General features: G+C 37.4%; 1 protein-coding gene across 10 annotated transcripts in view; it reads left to right on the top strand.

Moving 5' to 3' along the window:
- The first annotated feature begins 3,899 nt into the window (after positions 1 to 3,899).
- The window catches only part of POT1 (protection of telomeres 1), a 92,597-nt gene continuing 77,600 nt past the window's right edge, over positions 3,900 to 18,896 (top strand). The window contains exons 1-4 of one of the 10 annotated variants that reach the window (XM_070512778.1): positions 3,943 to 4,159; positions 5,008 to 5,189; positions 10,545 to 10,617; positions 16,094 to 16,185. In XM_070512778.1, coding sequence (XP_070368879.1) covers positions 5,067 to 5,189; positions 10,545 to 10,617; positions 16,094 to 16,185 — 288 coding nt within the window. In that variant the 5' untranslated portion in view covers positions 3,943 to 4,159; positions 5,008 to 5,066. Of the gene's footprint in view, positions 4,160 to 5,004; positions 5,190 to 10,544; positions 10,618 to 16,093; positions 16,186 to 18,896 lie in introns of all 10 variants that reach the window. The other 9 variants (XM_014839169.3, XM_070512784.1, XM_070512782.1 and 6 more) reach the window with 9 other exon arrangements.

Raw genomic sequence — 18,896 nt, 5'->3', positions numbered from 1 at the left:
AGTTATGGCTAGAAAAGATAAATTGTCACTTAGCCATAGAAAGTTTCATGGTTATTATACACAAGTGAAAAATGGACAAAATACTTTCAGTTTTCATCAAGGGGACTCTGTGATGCTGACTTTTTCACTTCCTAAAAAATGTATGAATGTAATGAATAAATGCAGATTCTATTTAAACTAATAGAAGAAAGAGCTGACAAAATTACAAAATGTCTTTCTGTGTTAAAAATGTATTTTGAAACTAAAGCAAATGGTTCTCAATTATTCCAAATAACCATGATGAATTTAAAAAACATGCAACCTCCTAATCAATTTTCCATTAAAACTATTCATTATAAAGCTTTCAAAAGCATGCCTATTTTTGATCACTCAAAAAAGAAGGGAAAGAAAGAAAATATCAGACTAACGAATTGTTACCTGCTACTATGCTCTCCAACTTTTAGAGCTGGATCATTGTCTTTTCAAAAGAAACAAATTATAAACACAATTTTTAGTCTAAGTTTATATAGAAAAATGATTCTATGTGTGTTATTGCAGGATTTTCCAGAACATAGACATAGCCTCATGTTATAAAATGTAGGGCATGTAGAAAAGAGAGATTCTAAACTCAAGACATAAACCCCTGCTTCTACAGTGTTAAGAAGTTGAAAGATCCTCTTTGACTAATCCATCCTTCATGTCTGTTCATTTCCAGCAGGTCTTTTCCTCTCATTTTTCTTCACCTCCTTTCTGTATGTGCTGCCTGAATTATACATGTAACAATCTGAATGTAAACCAAGTTCCTTATTTCCTTACTGTGAGCTCAATACCTTTACTTTATTAAAGATTTTTTTTTTTTTGAATGGCTGAATGGAGGACAGCATAGGCATCAAAGAGTGGCATCTATTCTGGGAATCCTAACACCTTCTAGCTTTTTTGCTGATTCCTCCTCAATTTTCCCCTCTTCCCCTTCTCTACAGAAAAAACTGAAGAACCAACCATTTTCTTAGGCAGTGTGGTTCTTCCCACACATAGGCCCCTGGGGTCTTGGTTCTTTTATAAGCAGGCTTGTGAGAAAATATTTCTCTGAATTAACACTCATCTTAATGCTCGTGATACAGTTTTTTCATCTCAACATATTATATCTTCAGTGTAAGTTAACCAAAGGTTGCCTCTGTTGAGAGAGTCTATCTCAATTCTGTGCCTTTCACATTCTATGAGTCACTCAGATGCCACACGGTGTGGTCCAAAACAGGAGAATGACCCATTTTTTTTCATGGTGAAAACTTGGCCCTTCTTGCTTAGTCCATACCTTGCTTCACACATTTGAATCCCCTGTTATGCTAACATGGCTTTTAGACAGTTATTTTCTGTTTCCATCCATTCACTTTTCCCTTAGAGTATGGTTGGTCCCTTAGCATTCCTCTCAGAGAGGGCTTTTTACTAAATTTGATTTGAAGGAAACCTAAATTTATGCATGTACATGTAAAAAAATTTACTACTAAAATACAAAGGTTTGGGGACATCCCTTCAATAGACACTGACGTTTTTCTCAATTTGTGGTACTCAATATTAAGTTTTAAAAAATATCTTTACTGTCTTCCTAATACGCATTGAGTGATTACACACATTACATTTAAATTTAAAGATAAACTTGTTATAAGTTTCTTTGATTTTATCTTGTTTCAACTATATAACAATATTAAAATTTGATGCTTTATTGAAATAGGATTTTATGAATTGATCAGATGTTCAATAGAATTGGACAGAAGTGCTATCAGATCACAAGGAAATGAGCTCCAACCAATGTGCCCTAGCTATTACTGTTAGGAAATCTCAGGACGAAGCGGAAGATATTGTCAAGCTGTAGGCATGCAAGATGATAACAATAGCTTGTGGGGAAAACAGGTGGCAATAGGAATGGGTTAATGACTCTGCAGTGAATGCAAAGGAAATAAATTTGAAGTGTTGGGTGATTAGGAAATTCAATTTGAAATTTCAACATTAAAAAAGCAAATAGTTTAAAGAGGAACTTGAAAATGCTAATGAGAGGGAAAAAGTATCAGAAATTTGAGGGTTAATTCCTTTCACCTTTGATCAATTACTTATAACAACAGCACTGAATCTTTATATTTATGCTTTTCTTAATAAAAATGCCAATTCCACTTCTAGTACTCATTTATTAGTGAGAATCCCATTTTAACTTTTCTTAAAATGGAGCATTTTTACATTGTAGATTTTATATCAAGACTTTCTTCATTTCACCTTTAAAAATTATAATTTGTAATAGTTTTTACATAAATTGTTAGTCTTCGAGTAGCTTTTTATGCTGCGTCAATAGACAGAAAAACAGTAATGGCTTGTTTTGTCATATATGACTTCAGTGCCTTATCAAGTTAATTCAATTACTTTTGTCCTTCTCTTATCTTAAATTGTACTGTATATTCATGTTAACTTTTCTTCATTTGTAGGGCACACTAATTCCTAATGCAAGAGAAACCAGTATAGGCTCTGGAGCCATATGCATCCCCAGCTCTGCCAACAACTGGAAGATCGTGAAGAAGAAACAAGATTAGAAGTGACTTGGATGTGTATGAAGTATTTGGGTCCTAGAGAAATTGAGAATAATCACAACCAAAAAAAGCAGTTATAGACACTTCCGTTAGATATTTTTACCACAGTAGAATATGGACATGATAGACTAAATAGAGGAAAAGAAAAAACTTTAAAAGATTCAGTTGATAGAGGATAAGAAGAAAACTAAGAAGACGTAGTAGCATAATGAAAATGCTTTTAAAAAAATAAGTAGGAAAGACTACAAAGTGTCCTTTTGGCATAGCAACAAAGAGGTCTTCAGTGATCTTGGCAAAGGCAGTTTCGGTGTAACGGGATGAGAGTCGGGGGCAGATGGAGCCGGGAAGTCAGAGGTGGGGAAAGAGAAACATTTGTTCCTTCAACAATTATTTAGCCCCCGTAATGTGCCAGACACTGCACAGGTTCTATGCACGTAACAGTAAACAATTCTCCCTGCTCTTCATAAGGTTAGGCTGCAGAAGAATGTGTTTAAATGCCGATGGCAAGGAACAAGGAGGAAAAGTTTAAAATATGTTGAGAAAAGATTTATAATTGATGATGGAGGTGAAATGAAACTGGCCAGGATTCAGAGCCAAGGTGGAGGACTTCACTTAGGAAGGAACAGTATTTCTGAGCTGGGTGAGGCCAGGGTAGGAACGAGGAGAGGATCAAAGCTTTACTAACCATAGTTTTCCTGAAATGGACAGCTCCTGAGCTCAGACTCTTGCCCCGCTGCTCTATGCACAGGTACATACAGGGTTGGGAGGGAAAAGGAAAGATGGTGTAACACTGAATGCTTCCTGCTGAAAAAAAATAGTTACTTTAAAAACAGTTAGCTATTTCCTCCTGCAAATATGTATCTACAGCAGATATTTTAGTCCAAATTAGCCTTGGAAATATTTATATAATTCTTTAATTACACTGGTTTTTGCACTGAAGTAGTTTCACTTAAATCAAACGAGCGGAGGCATAACTCAGAAATTTGCATAAGATTCACATTTAATAATACATCTTATTACTTATACCGCAGAATCATAGCCCTACAAGTCAACGAAGAGGTCAATCAAACCTCCCTGAAAATAGCATTACTCACTAGTGGAATTTTTTTCTTTGTAAAAAATCGCACTGGGGCTCTTTCTTCTGCAGGGAAAGAACTAGAGGTTAAAAAAAGGGGTCTGGCCCACAAGAGCTTCCAATTCACCTAACGGAATCTCAAATCCCGCCCCGGTTCTGGAAATGCTTTTTATTGGTTAGAGGATTTAGGAGCCGCGCAGCGTACCGCCCCCGCTACCACTGCGGAGCCTTGGGCCTCGACGGCGAGAAATTGACAGGGGGCGGGGCTAAGGGGAGCGACGAAAGTTCCGGGTGGCTGCTGTACCGCCGCCCCACACTCCCTTTGGCGCCGCACCCTCTACGTAGTCCGTGAAACTTCCAAGGGCACGGAGGCCTGGGCACCGTCACCCAGTTTATCCTCCGCGGGCGCGGGAGTGAGCCGCAGTATATCCCTGCTGACCGCGTACGCATGCGTGAGGCTGAGCGGCCAGCGTGCGTGTGACGTCACGTGCGCGCCGGTCGGGTTTCTTCCTAGTTTCTCTGTAGAGCGCGGGTGAGTAAATTTCCAAAAAGTTTGGAGTTGGTTGCGTAGGTACAAGGTGGGTAGGAACCTGAACTGGTATTATAAAGAGGCTGATTTTGTTTAGATCAAAATTCAGTATTAGTGATTGCAGAGAAACCCTTCATACTTGTCTTTATCGTGAGCCTGCTGTGTTGAGCATCTTGCTTGGCATTTTGTAAGCAGCTGACTTGAGTTAATCCAAGTCCCCGCCCTCACGGAGCTCAGCTGGCTTGGGGAAGGTTGGTGCGCACACATTAAAATTAAATATTGAACGCTAGTGCGTTTAGTCAAGAGGTTTGAGAAATCAGATTGAACCTACAACGCCCAAGTTGTCATGGGTCCAGTAGTCGTTTCTTTCGATTGTGAAGGGGCTGGAGGGAGGAGTAATATATTTTATATATTTTAGAGTAATTTTATATTTTATATTTTAGAGTAATGAGCTTTTGGTGCGTAATTCGTGTACATGATATTCCAACTGCCAAAGGGATTCGAAACCAAAACCAAATTTTTCAACTTCTCCTCCTTCCTCAATAGCTTGTACATTTTGAATTACAGTGGTAAAGGCACTTGTTAGTGCAGTGTTCATAGATCCGAAAATTGGATTTTAGAGGTACTTCTTTAAATAGAAAACTAAATAGAAAAGGGTTGTTTCAGTTCTTTAGGAAAATGCGTGTCTTGATCCTTGTAATAAAATTATAGAATAATCCACCCTCCTCCTATCACCCCCCAACAGTGATAACTAACTTAAAGGAAAGGAAAAGCAAAACTAAGTCGAAGAAGCTTAAAGCAAATTGTTGATTACATTTTATATAAAGCACTGCTGTTTGTGTTTTCAGCAGCAAGCTATCAGCTTCCGTAATTGACTTTGCTTTGGAAAGCACTGTGAAGCAGATCTGATATGCCACTTGAATTAATAAAAGAAGTCAATGGGGTGCCTGAAATTGAGCCGCTAAGTAAATTACACAAAGTAGATTTCAGATCCCTACAGCCAGGTGGTGATTATAGCAAGAAATACATCCAGGTAAGAACTGTCATGACTCAAAATAGTGATCTTTGTTTTTTAGCAGTTGCACTGTCGTGTGTCATGTGCCTAGGTGTGGTTTTTCTTTGAATTTCTTCTGCTTGTGGGTAGCTGAGCTTCTTGGATCCGTTAGTCAAGGTTTTTCATCGAATTGGGGAAATTATTGGCTAATGTTTCTTCGAATTTTTTTTTCTACCACATTATTACTCTTTTCTCCTTTTGGATGTTGTTACATGTATGTTTGTATGTTAGGCTGTTTAATATTGTCCCACAGATCTCTAAGATAGTGTTTCTTATTCTTCAGTATTGTGTTTTGGCTGAGCGGGATTTTCAGACGAGTAATTTCTACTTATTTACCTTAAAGTTCATGGAACTTTGTTTCTTCCATATCCAATATTCTATTATGCATTTTTAGTGAATTTTTCATTTTAGTTATTGTACATTTAAGTTAGGAACTAAAGAGAGAGTTAGGAACTAAGCAGGAAGGAGGTGAAAGGGCTTATTAGTGAAGTAAGTCTGATAGTAAAAAACAGAGAAATAATGCTATATTTCACTTTTGCCCTTCTAATCAATATTCTCCATATAGACGTTTGTTTATCTTTTATGCCTTTTGTTTTCCATTTTCCTCATATTTTCTTTCATATGAAATAAAGATTTATGTATTACAATTTGTCTCCTCTATTACATTTAAATTCTTATCAGATGCTTATTAGTATTCACAAACTCATTTTGCGTTTGGTAGATTAGCATGGTGTTTCCTGCATACGTGTAATTATTAATAAGTTGCTGTGATTTGATTCCTTTTTGTTTCTGACAAATCATTAGTTCTAATTATTACTGAAATGTATCTAGTTTTATCATTCTTTTCTTATTTTATGTTTTACATAGAGGTATTTAAATGATATGGAAGTTTGCTCATTTGTTATTTTTGTCCTGATTAAAGTCTCCTACATATGCATATTGTTTCTTTATTTTTATTACTACTTATATTAGTGAAATATTTTTTTCAATCCAGCAGTTTTATTAGTATTATTATAATAAACCATTTTGAATATAAGTAAACATGTTAGTATACAGTAGCATTAAAACTAGGAAATACCTTTACTTATTTCTCATGGTTGTCACATTGTTATGCACAATGCTTACTTAAAAAAATAAGAGTGAAGTATATGATTTCTCTTCTTTCATCTGTCTGAGTGAATCTCTTATTTTTCAAGTCTCAGTTTAAATACTTAGATGCATTTTTCTAGCCTGCAGATATTTCTTATTTATGTTTCTTGAGTTTTATTAAATACATTTTACTGCTGAATTCTTTGTTTTTAGTCTACAGTTCTGTGAGTTTTGACAGATGTATAAAAACATATAACACAACCATAATCAAACTCTAGACGAGTCCATCCCCTCCTAAAATTTTCTGGTCAGCTGCTACCCCGATTCCAATCCCAGCCAACCGCTTTTTACCAGTTTTCTGACGGTATATTTTTGCCTTTCAAGAATGCTGTGTAGATTGAATCACACAGTATGTAGCCTTTTGGGTCTGGCTTCTTTTGCCAGCGTGGTACCTTTGAGAGGCTTCCAGGTTGTTGTATTTATCAATAGTATTCCTTTTTATTGGTAAGTGGAATCCTATCACAGTCTGTTTATCCATTCTCATCCCCTAGTTTGGATTCTTTCCAGTGTTTTGTAATTAGGAATAAAGCAACTATAGACATTTGTGTACAGGTTTTTATGTAAGTAAAGGTTTTTATTTCATCTGGGTAAATGTCAAGCGATCGTGTAGTTCCTAAGCAACAGTGCATAATTCGGTTTCTAGATTGGCCTGCTACAGTTCAGTAGATTTGGCTGGTAAGGAGGCAAGGAGCCTGAAGTGGATTTAGACAGCAGGCAACATGAACTTCATTTTTGCATTGGTTCCCCTTGCCTCCCCAGGTCTTAGGGGCGCATTGCCCAGGTTTGTACTGTGCACACAGGTGGGTGTATCCTTCTGAGGGACACTCCGCTTAGAAAGTCTTATAAGGGGGTGGTAACATTTTAATATCTATATTAATTCATTTTTATCCTGAAAGCAGACATGAGACTTCTGGAGAAGAGGCCAGCTGTTAATAGTACTCTCGGCTGTAACTTCATCAGTTCAGCATTCTCCATCCTCCTCATTCAAGGCAATAAAATGAGGGCCAAAGGTCTTCCTGTGCTTGTAAAAGGGATTTCTTGCCTTGTAGGAGAGGAAGCTCGAAATTATGAATCTGGGAGTTTATGTAGGTCAGCTATTCAACTTCACTCTCTCCTCTTGAGAGAGAAAGAGAAATCTAATCTCCCTAATAAAAATCCATCATTTGGAATTTAAAGGCGTGTCCCTGGATTTCGTCCATCCCTTATTGAAATGTACACATGTAACTCCGGGGACATAAATCCCCTTGGAAGTTTCTCACTATCCAGTCATCCTTTAACTTCCAAAGCTGCTTCTTTAACTCAGGTTCCATTTTTCTTTGCTCAATTTAGCTAAAGACTGGAACAAATTTCATACCACCTTTCTAATGGAATAGCTCCTCTTGCAGGTAAAACTGCCTGCGTAATATGTAACTGAGGGCTCCATGAGCAACTGAGGGTATTTTCTTAAACACTTGAATGTTTCTTATAACTAACCATAGGGGCAAATCACATTGTCTTTTTGGTTAATTTCTGCTTTTTACTCAGGAAGCACAGTCTCAAGGGCATACGTGCTACCCTTGGAAACAAAGTGTTTACAGTTGTGGGGGGCTCTCCCAAGAAGAACATAGCTCAGTCAGGCAGCACAGGTTGACAGGGTCACCTGTGTGGTCTGCCATCTGGTAAGCCGTAAGGCCCCCAGTTCAGTCCCAATAATTCAGTTTAATCCTTCTTTTCAGAGAGACTGCTTGAGGGCAGTTAATCAAATCTATCCTGCTTGTCCAGTTCGTTTTCCCTACAAGTTGTGGACACCATTTGGAAGTATCTTACATGGACAGTATAGGAGCTGGGCCATGCCCTGCTGGCTTATGGTTAGAGCCATCAGCGGCGGGTGCAGTTAGTTTTACTTTCAAAGCTCTCTACAATTGGTGAGAGCAGCCTAGTGCGTTTCCCTTTGGGGTGAGGGAAAGGCTTCTGGAATAGTTATGAAAGACAAAGATTATTAATGCCTTCCTTCCCCTCTACCTCCTGATGTCAAAGGAGTTTAATTTCCCAGATTCTAGGCCCTTCCCAGGTGCTAAAGATCTTTCCCTGGGTGCCTCTATTGTTATGAAATGGTTGTGTCCAGTTCAGTAGCTATAATTTCACATTTCTTCAGTCATCCCAAACTCTCACCCAGATCTTTCAGTTGGATCAGGTGCAAGAGTAACAGAAGTACCTGCCTTGAATTTAATTTGATTAATCTAATTTAATCTGATTTTGGTTCTCACTTGCTTTGTGTTTTGGTAGTGTGTTCTTTCTTGCTTTTTTGTATGCCCATAATTTGTTGTTGTAAGCTCTACGTCTTTTGAAGGGCAGTGAAAACTTAAGTCAATAGTTTTTATTTCTGGAAATGTGCTGGCCTTTCTGCTGGGCCTTTACTGTGGGGTGTTGAGTTAGTCTAGCCCGGAGTTCAGCTCAGTTGGGCATTTGTTGTTGCTCTGGTTACTTCAGCGCCCTCCAGGCTTTGAATTCCTTTTGAGTTAGTTTGTATTTAGGACGGGGGTCTGGTTGGCCAGAGAGTTTTGTCACCGTCTTCCCACCTTTAAGCTTTAGGTCTTTCCTTTGTGCTTTGCCTCAGATGAGGTCCTTGTGCTTCTGTCCTAGTAGTAAACCCTGTTACTTTTTACTAGACACTCGTCAGCCTTGTGATGAGTGGATGTCTTCTGTTCCGATTAAGTCTCAGTCTTGCCAGGCAGTGTGTTCCTGGGTCTTTGGGTGAGGTCTTAGTGATCCTCGAGCTGTAGGTCTGACCTTCGCTCCTGTATACATATTCCTGCCCATCTGAGAAGGGGTAGAGGTGTTTTTTTTCTGTTTTCCCTTCTAGCTGCAGTGGGTTTTCACCAAAGCCCTAAGATTCATAGGTTTGTTGCCCTTCTCCCAGCAGTTTAAGGACTTTGTTCTGAAAGAGGGGTGGGGAAGATCCAGGCAGGGTTTCTTGCAGTGACTGCCGCCACCCTTACCCCGCTTTCTGGCCTGAACCTGGTCAGGTGTGTGGAGAAGAGCTTGTAAGTGGGTGTGAATTCTCCTGTGTTTGCAGCTCCCAAAGGCTCCATGTCTTTTCGCTAGCTTGTACTTGGCCGCTAGCAACTCATTGAAAATGTAAGATGAATTTTTCTTACAGATGTCAGGCAGCATTTGCCATTTACCTCAGGTAAGCAAGTGCTAACCTGCCCATCTCATTGGAGGGCTTCTGTTTCCTTAGATTTCTGGTTAGGTGGCTGTCTTTAAGCCTCAACTCTGGTGAGTCAGGAAAAAGTTTAGTTTGAAATTTGCACTTTGCCCATCTTTTTGTTGTTGTTCTTTTCGACTTGCTACCTCCTGAGTGGAATTATTTACCTTTACTTTTGTCTGAATCATTCTGCACTGCTGATAGCCATACTTTAATTTTTTTTCCCATTCCTATGTTGTAAGTAAAATTGATGTATGAAGATAGCTGTTATTTTTTTGTTGGCTATATCAAACTCTGTAATATTAGTATAGGAGTTATATATTATAGGATCTATTTTTAAACTTTATTAAATAAATTATATTTTGGTGTGGAAGTTTTCAAAGACCCCTATATTTGTTCATAGAATCATTCAATTTTAGAGCCAGAAGAAATTATAGAAACCATCCAGATTAAATATTTTATTTTATCTGAGACACTGATTAAATAACTTTTTAAGCTGAGGGAGCTGTTTAGTTACAGAAGTAGAACAAAGACTAAACTATACTTGTGCCTCAGTCCATTGATTTGTACACGCTGTCCTTATTTCTGGGATTATCATTTTATACTTTTTAATTTTTCTTTAATACATTTTAATTTCTAGGAGCAAGCTCTTCGTTTTTGTCGTTAGCAAAGAACAATATTAGGTTAAAGTGAAGCTCAAGTTGGGCTAGTTCATCTTTATCTATAAAATGAGGAATTGATAATATTTAAGTGATAAGATTGTTTAAGAAACTAAAGGATGAACCTAAAATATTTTTAGGTCCTCTGATTTTTTCCTAGAAAAATCACTTTCATGTCTTAAAAATAATGACTTGAACATAGTCATTGTGTTCACACTTCATTTCTTGAAAGACAAAAGTCTAATCCTTTTAAAAAAATTATTCCAATTTTTACTTATATCTTGGTGTTACAATAAACTCTTTTGGCTTTTCGCTGTAACTATTTTTCTCTCATTTCAGGGAAAGCTTTCGTATATCTCTTCTTTAACTAATGGTGGAAACAGAACACTTGTTTTGAAGATTAGCCTACAAGGTATATAATATAATAAGATCATGCCTGCTTAACTTTTTGCCCATAATCTACAAATGGGTAATTATATATATATATATATTATGTATACTTAATATATGTATATATACTTGTGTGTATACATACACATACATATATATTATGTGTGTATGTGTATTATGTATTGTGTATTTGTGTGTGTGTGTATATACATACATACATATATATATATGTATATATACAAGCACAGAAATGATTTCTAGTGGGTAATACATGCACAGTAATATAAAAATCCATAGAATGAAGAGGTAATCTTTTCCCCACTAAATTTTCTTTTCAGTAACTATTCTGTGTTCCCCTCCCCCATTGCTTCTGTATTATTACTTCAGATTCCTTTAAACTCGTATCTGGACTATTACAGTAGCTAGCCAATCTTCCTACTTCTAGTTTCATTATCATGACCCAAACAGCTTAGCAAACTTCACTTTCTCAAAATGCTGCTTTCAGCATGTTACTCCTTATCTACATGTAGTTACATGAGATAATTCCTTCTCCCTAGAAACCCTCAAATAATCCTGGTAAGCTAAGAAGAGCTACTGTGGAATATTTGGGGAACAAAGTGGATCTCATCTGGCGCCTGAAATTAGTTTGAAGAATGGTCTATAGCAGAGAATGGGAAACAACCTGTGAAATACAACATTCTACAAGTATTGAAAACCAACAATATGTTAGATACTATCCTGGATATAGGGGATACAGCAGTGGTGAAAACAAAGTCTTTGCCTACACAGAGTTTACATTTTAGAGGAAGAAATAAATTCAATAAATAACTACATAAGGTAATATTAAGTAAAAATGTGGTCTGAAGGGAAATAAAGCAAGATTAGGTGATAGGCCTGATGTATTATCCTTTTTATATATTGTTAGGTTTGAGTTACTTATATTTTGTTAAGGATTTTTGCATGTAAATTTTTGAAGGATATTGGTCTGAGTCTTTCTTTTCTTGTAATGATTTTGACTGGTTTTGGTATCAGGGTAATGCTGTCCTCAGGAGAGGAGTTGTTAAGTGGTTACTTCTCTTCTGTTTTCTGGAAGAATTTATCTAGAATTGTTATTATCTCTTTCTTAAATGTTTGTAAAATTCACCAGTGAAGCCAACTATGCCTGGAATTGTCTTTAGGGGAAAGCTTTTAATTCTTAAGTTCAGTGTCTTTAATTGATATAGGGCTATTCAGGTTATCTGTTTTTTCTTGAGTAAGCTTTGGTAGTTTGTGTTTCTGAAGGAGTTTAACCATTTCATCCTAGTTGTCAAATATATTGGCATAAAGTTATTTGTAATATATTTTTGAGATGCTTTTAATATTGGTAGGGTCTGTAGTGATGTCCTATTTCATTGATAGATACTTTATGACTACTCTCTTTTGCTGTTTTTTTCCTGATCATTCTGGCTAGAGATTTACTTTGTTGATGTTTTCATTGATTTTCTCTATTTTTCAGTTTTCTGTAACGTTTTCTTCTTTGTTAATCTGTTGTTAACTCCAATCAGCATATTAACTTCTAATATATTTTTTAATAACTATTCTAAAATCCTCTCTGGTAATCTTATTATCTCTTATCATTTCCGGAGAGTGACATCAGCATCATGATGTAATGAGTTTTTCCCTTTGTTTCTCCCAAGTCACAACCAGTGGGACATGCATTGACCAACAAATGACTCCCTGTACAGCACCAGATCTCCTGAGAGATCTGTGCATCGATACATCTGAAGATCAGTGGACTAGAGGCAGTGGAACTAGGAGAGTAGGCCCCACCCCCACCCTCAGTGTCAGCGATCCAAAATGTGAATGCTTCTGGTCTCAGGGAGCTCACTACCAGCACACTGTTATGTGCCTGTGGCCAGAGGCTGCAGGAGCAGACATGGCACTTGTGGCTTAGCCTCTGCCCCCTGCTCAGCATTGATAGGTGACACCCACGACCTGAGGCTCCAGGAAACAGCAATGCTGGTGAACCAGCCCCCCCTCTCTCTCTCGAGGCAGTGATGACTCTCTCCCTGGTCTTTCCAGCAGTAAGGGCTGCATCCAAAACATGGATAACACTGACAGGGGTGGTGGTGCCCTGACTTGAGGTTTTAAAAAATACACTGGTGTGCACTGTGACCAGAGGCTGCAGGAGCAGCAGCAGCACTTGCAGCTTAGCCCCTGTTCCTTCGTTAGCAGTAGCATGTGGCATCTGTGACCAGAGGCTTCAGGAGCCACAGCAGAACCTGGGACCCAGCCCTCAGTGGTGGCATCCCCAGCACTGGCTCTACTAGCAGCAAAGCCTGTATACAAGACCATTGGAGCCTGGCAGTGACAGAAACACCCATGAACTGAGCACCCCTGGCAGCAGTGTTGCCAGCACTCCCAGATAACCTGGGAACAGCAGTACACGAGTTGCATGGTGCAGCAGCACCTGAGCCCAGGGAAAGCCAGTTGGGGAACATGAAACCCAAACGACCCCAGAAGCAGCAGGAGTGCTCGCAGGCTGATGATCTCGGTGACAACACCTGAGAGTGCCATGACATTGTAAATAGCAAAGCACCAGCAACCCCAGAAGCACAGGCAGCACAAGGAGGGCACTGACAATGCCTCTGGCAGAGGCAGTGGAGGCCGGAAAGTGTTGCCTCTCAAATACAACCAGAAGCAGCTTGGGATCAAAGTAACCAAAGTCTTACCCAAATAAGAAAAGTGTTTACTACCACAAATGCACCAGCTAAGAATCAGCTCATCAAGCACCATGAAGAACTACAGTACCGTGGCAGAACAGAAAGAAAATGACAAGTCTCCAGAAACCAAATTTCAAGTCATGGAAGGTTACAGTCTGACTGACAGATTTCAAAATAGCTGTCATGAAGAAACACAATGAGTTACCAAAAAACTCAGAAAGACAGTTTAGTGAGCTCAGGAATAAAATTAATAAACAGATGGAATACTTATCCAAAGAGATTGATTCTCTACAAACAAAAACAAATGGGGACAGCCCTTTGGCATAGTAGTTAAGTCGGGCACACTCTGCTTTGGCGGCCCAGGTTCAGATCCTGGGCATGTAGCTACACCTCTTGTCAAGCCATGTTGTGGTGGCAACCCACATACAAAATAGGGTAAGATTGGCACAGATGGTATTTCATGGCTAATTTTCCTCAAGGGAAAAAAAAAAAGGAAGACTGGCAACGGAATTTAGCTCAGAGTGAATCTTCCTCACCAAAAACAAACAAACAACAACAAAAAGCAAACAAATTCTGGAGGTGAAGCACACAATTAATGAGATGAAGAATAAAGTAGAAAGCATTGGGAATACAGCAGACCATATGGAAGAGAGAAATAACGAACTTGAAGATAGAAATCTAAAAATGATTCAGGTGGAAGAAGAGAGAACTAAGATTTAAAAAATGAAGAAATTCTATCATTGTGTGTTCTATTGATTGACACCCCCCACCCCTGCCTCTGCACTTGTTATGTGTTGGCCTGGTTTTCCCTTTTGCATGGCTGCTAATTTTTTACTGGATACTGGACATTCAGAATTTTATATTATTGAATGTTGGATTTGTCATTCTTTAAATATTATTTGTCTTTGTTTGGGGATACATTTAATTTTCTTGGAATCAATTTGATTAGCTTTTTTTGGGTGGTCTAGAGCAGCCTTTGTTTTGGGGCTAATTTGGCCTTATCACTAAGGAAATACCTTTCTGATGATTCTACTCTATGCCTTACATATGAGGGTTCCACTCTGACTGGTCAGAACAATTCCCAGCCCTGTGTGAGTCTCAGAATTGTTCTGCCTATTCCTTTCAGGGGGTTTTTCATCTTTCTGGGATACTTTCCTCCTGTGCACTGTGCAGTTGGAGATAGTGCTCAGGTAAAGACGTGAAGGCACCCATCCTCAGATCTCCAGAACACTGTATCTGTAGTGCTCTCCTCCTTTCAGCACTCTGTCCTGCAAATTCTAGCCATGCTGGCATCCTCAAATCTAAACTCTTACGAATTCCGTGAGGCTGCTGGGGTTGGTTTGACTTTTGCCTCCATTTTCTGCTGCCTGGAAACACTCCAGGAAGTAAGCTAGGGTTATTGCTTTGTTTTCCTTCTGAAGGAGATTACTTTCCTGCATTTCATGTTGTCTAATATCTGAAAACTATTGTTTTATATATATTTCCTTAGTTTTCTAGTTGTTTTAAGACTGGAAAATAAATCTAATTTCTGTTACTCCATCATGGCCGGAAACAGACATCTGAGAATCATTTAAGATATTAAAGAAGTGTGTTATATTTTGGTTAGAAACCACTATGTTTTTGTATTTGAGGAACATTCACATTTCAATTTATGTTTATACCTGTTTTAAGGAGTTAAAGAGGTAAGTGAAAGGCAGCAATAGGTAGCTATGTGGTAGTTGTTTCATTGCTCCGTGCACTAGACCTAACAGTAGCAGATTCAGGAGTTCTCAGTCACACAAAGAAGACTGCCAGTTTTGGAAAGATTGTTCATGTACTTCATAAATGCATGAAAATCTGATATGATGGCATTTCTTGGAGTAGTTGAATGTTGGAAAGCTGATATGAGTGAGACTTTCCTCAGATGATATAATGGAATCTTAGCTTTTGGCCATGCTGCAGTGCTTACAGGAGATGACCTCTGGAGAATGAAGATTAGGAGATTCTTTCCCCAAGCCTAGAAGATACAAATGAGGTTATTTGCAGAATATTCCTTCCTTTTTTCCCAAGTAATTTTCATTTTCAAAATCACTGATAGTTCAGTCTTTAACTACACACACTCTGCACTTTTTTCTTCAGTGCCAGGGGAGTAGATTACACTTGTCTAGATTAAAACTTAATGGGGGCTGGCCCAGTTGTGTAGTGGTTGAGTTCACATGTTCCACTTCAGTGGCCCAGCGTTCACAGGTTTGGATCCTGGGCACAAACCTACACACCACTCATCAAGCCACACTGTGACAGCATCCCACATACAAAATAGAGGAAGATTGGCACGAATGTTAGCTCAGGGCCCATCTTCCTCACCAAAAAACCCCCCCAAAACAAAACTTAATGACAACTGTAGATTACTAGAAGTTCAGTAAAAATGAAATATATGGGGGGTGATGATACATTATACAGTGTAAAAATTGAATAATTAGTACCTTATTCAGTTTTTTCTGATTATAAACATGGGAAAAGAAATAGAAAGTGGTCATTGTATGATGTTAATGTGATAATTACAGAAATTTATAAAAGGTATTCCAGTTGAAACTTGTTATAATTTTTAAAATGCTTAGTAGCATTCTGTACGTTGTTTTTGCAGTATTTAAGGTATTAGACTAAATTAGAAGTGAATTATAAACATTTGAATTATTCTTCATAATTACATTTTGAAGTAATTGTAGTTTTTAGAATGTAGTTGTCATCAATTTTCCTGTGTGTATAAAACTGCTGTAGCTAATAAGTGTTTCTCTCTTTGTGCGTTTTTCTCTATAGAACAAGAAAATTCAGATTCAGAGGTCAACACCATCAATGTATCATTTTTCGGAAAATTAGCAAAGGACTGTGCAAAAGTTTTCTATGAAGGGGTAAAATATTTTCATATTTCTTTATTTTAGAAGTAGATTTAGAATTATTGATGATGCTGTAATCATCCTGTAGACCTTTATTTTAGAGAGTCATTATATATTTGCAGGTACATAAAAATGATACTTAAAAAAGTGACATCTTTAAAATTGGAACAGTCCTAAAAGCTCAGTGAAACTTATCATTGACATAAAAAGGAACAATATTTCCTCTCACTTCATTTTAATTTTTAGTATTCAATAGAATATCTTACAAATATATACATTTTCTCCTCACTTAATTAAAAAATAATTCCTACTATTTAAAAAATAGTGTGATTTACAACTCTCTGTATGTTTATAATATTTTCTGATAGTTGTTTTAAAAATAACGTGCCTGCTAAATCAACAAGATACTACCAAACTGAACCCAAGAGCGTATTAAAGGAGTAGACACAATGACCAAGTGGAGTTTATCCCAGGAGTACAGTTTGGTTCAACATAAGAAAATCACTGATTGTAATATATCACATTAATAGAGCAAAGGGAAAAAACAAATGATCATCTTAGTTGATGCAGAAAAGGCGTGTGACAGAATCCTACATCCTTTCATAATCAAAACAATCACAACTAGGAACAGAAGGGATCTTCTTCAACGTGATAAAGGGCAATTATGAAAAACCCACAGCTAACCTCATACTGAGTGGTGGAAGACTGAAAGCTTTCCCCCTAAGATTTGGAAGAAGACAAGGATGCTCGCTTTTGTCATTTCATCAGCTGCCATTCAACATTGTACTGGAAAGTGTAGCCAGAGCAATCAAGTAAGAAGAAGAAATAAAAGACATCTAAATTGTAAAGGAAGGAGTAAAACTCTCTCGGTTCTTACATAACATGATCCTAGGTTTAAAAATCCTAAAGAATCCAGAAGAAAGATACCAGAGCTAATGAATGAATTCACCAGTGTTACAGGGTGCAAGATCAACACACAAAAATCAATAGTGTTTGTATACACCTACAATGAACAATCTGGAAAGGAAATTATGAGAACAATTCGATATATAATAGTGTCTAAAGGAATAATATACCTGGGAGTAAATTTAAACAATGAAGTGAAAGACTTGTATACTGAAAGTTAAAAAACATTGCTAAGAGAAATTAAGACCTAAATAAAGGAAAGAGGTGCATGCTCTTGGGTAGGAAGACTTAATATTGTTCAGCTGTCAATACTCCCCAAAGTGATCTATAGATTCAGTGCAACCCCTATCAAAATTCCAACAGCCTTGTCTGCAGAAATGGAAAAGTTGATCCTCAAATCATATGGAGTTTTAAGGGGCTCTGAAAACCAAAACAATCTAGAAAAAGAATAACAAAGTGGGAGGACTCAGGCTTTGTGATTTTAAAACTTACTACAAAGACACTAATCAACACTGTGGAAATGGCATAAGGGCAGACATGTATACCAGTGGAATAGAATTAAAGGTCAAGAAGTAACCCTTATATCTATGAACAGTTGATTTTTGCAAAGGTGCCAAGTCCACTCAATGTAAAATGATACAGCCACTGTGGAAAACGGTTTGGTGGTTCTTCAAAGAGCTAAACATAGAATTATTGGATGACCCCTACTAGATATATACCCCCAAAAATTGTAAACAGAGACTCAGAACAGATATTTGTACACCAATGTGCATCACAGTGTTATTCACAATAGCCAAAAGGTGGAAACAACTCAAGTGTCCATCAGCAGATGAATGGATAAACAAGGTGCTATATATATATACAATGGAATATTATTTAGCTGTAAAAAGGAATGAAATTCTGATATATCATGGATGAACCTTGAAAACATTATGCTCAGTAAAATAAGATAGACACAAAAGTACAACTATGTTATGATTCCACTTTCTATGAATATGCAGAATAGGTAAATTCACAGAGACAGAAAGTAGATTCGAGGTTACCAGAGGCTGGGGAGAGGGAATGAGGAGTTACTAGCTTAATGGTTAAAGAGGTTCTATTTGAGATGATAAAAAAGTTTTGGAAATAGTGGTGATGGTTGTACAACATTGTGATTGTAATTAATGCCACTAAGTTGTATGCTTAAAAATGGCAAGTTTTACATTATTTTTACTTTGCTTCAATAAAAAAGAAATACATGCCTGCTATGCACTGTTTAAGTAATACAGCTGTGTATTAGAAAAAGGAAAGTCCCTTGTGATCGAAGTCCTCTAGAGCAGCACTGTCCGGTAAAACTATTACGGTGTAATGATGGAAATGGTTTATATCTGTGTCGTCAGTGTGGTAGCCACTAGTCATATTTGGCTAATGAGCACTTGAAATGTGGCTGGTACAGCTGAGGGACTGAATTTTAAATTTTTCATTGTTTTAATTAACAAATTTAATTAGCCACATGTGGCCAGTTGATACTGTATTGGACAGCACATCTCTAGAGATTAACCACTGTTTGGTGTATCATCTTAAATATTTTTTTCTGCTTGTATATTAAAATAATTTAAAATTAATTTTCTTTAAGACTCTTATGACCTCTTTGATGTTAATTGGAGACCCCTATATATTTGCAAAACCAGATTGAGCAATTAACTAATATTAAGCATGTAGCTATTAAATAGATTGTTGAGTGAGCAAGAAGTCTCCAAATAGTTGTTTAGAGGTAGGCGGTACTTCTAAAATAATGTTGCTGGAATATTAGATAGATGGTTTCAATCCTTTTGATTTGT

The sequence above is a fragment of the Equus asinus genome, chromosome 1 (genome assembly GCF_041296235.1).
Source record: "Equus asinus isolate D_3611 breed Donkey chromosome 1, EquAss-T2T_v2, whole genome shotgun sequence".
Lineage (NCBI taxonomy): Eukaryota > Metazoa > Chordata > Mammalia > Perissodactyla > Equidae > Equus > Equus asinus.
Note: the sequence above shows the minus strand (reverse complement) of the source record. Positions and strands in the feature narration are given on the sequence as shown.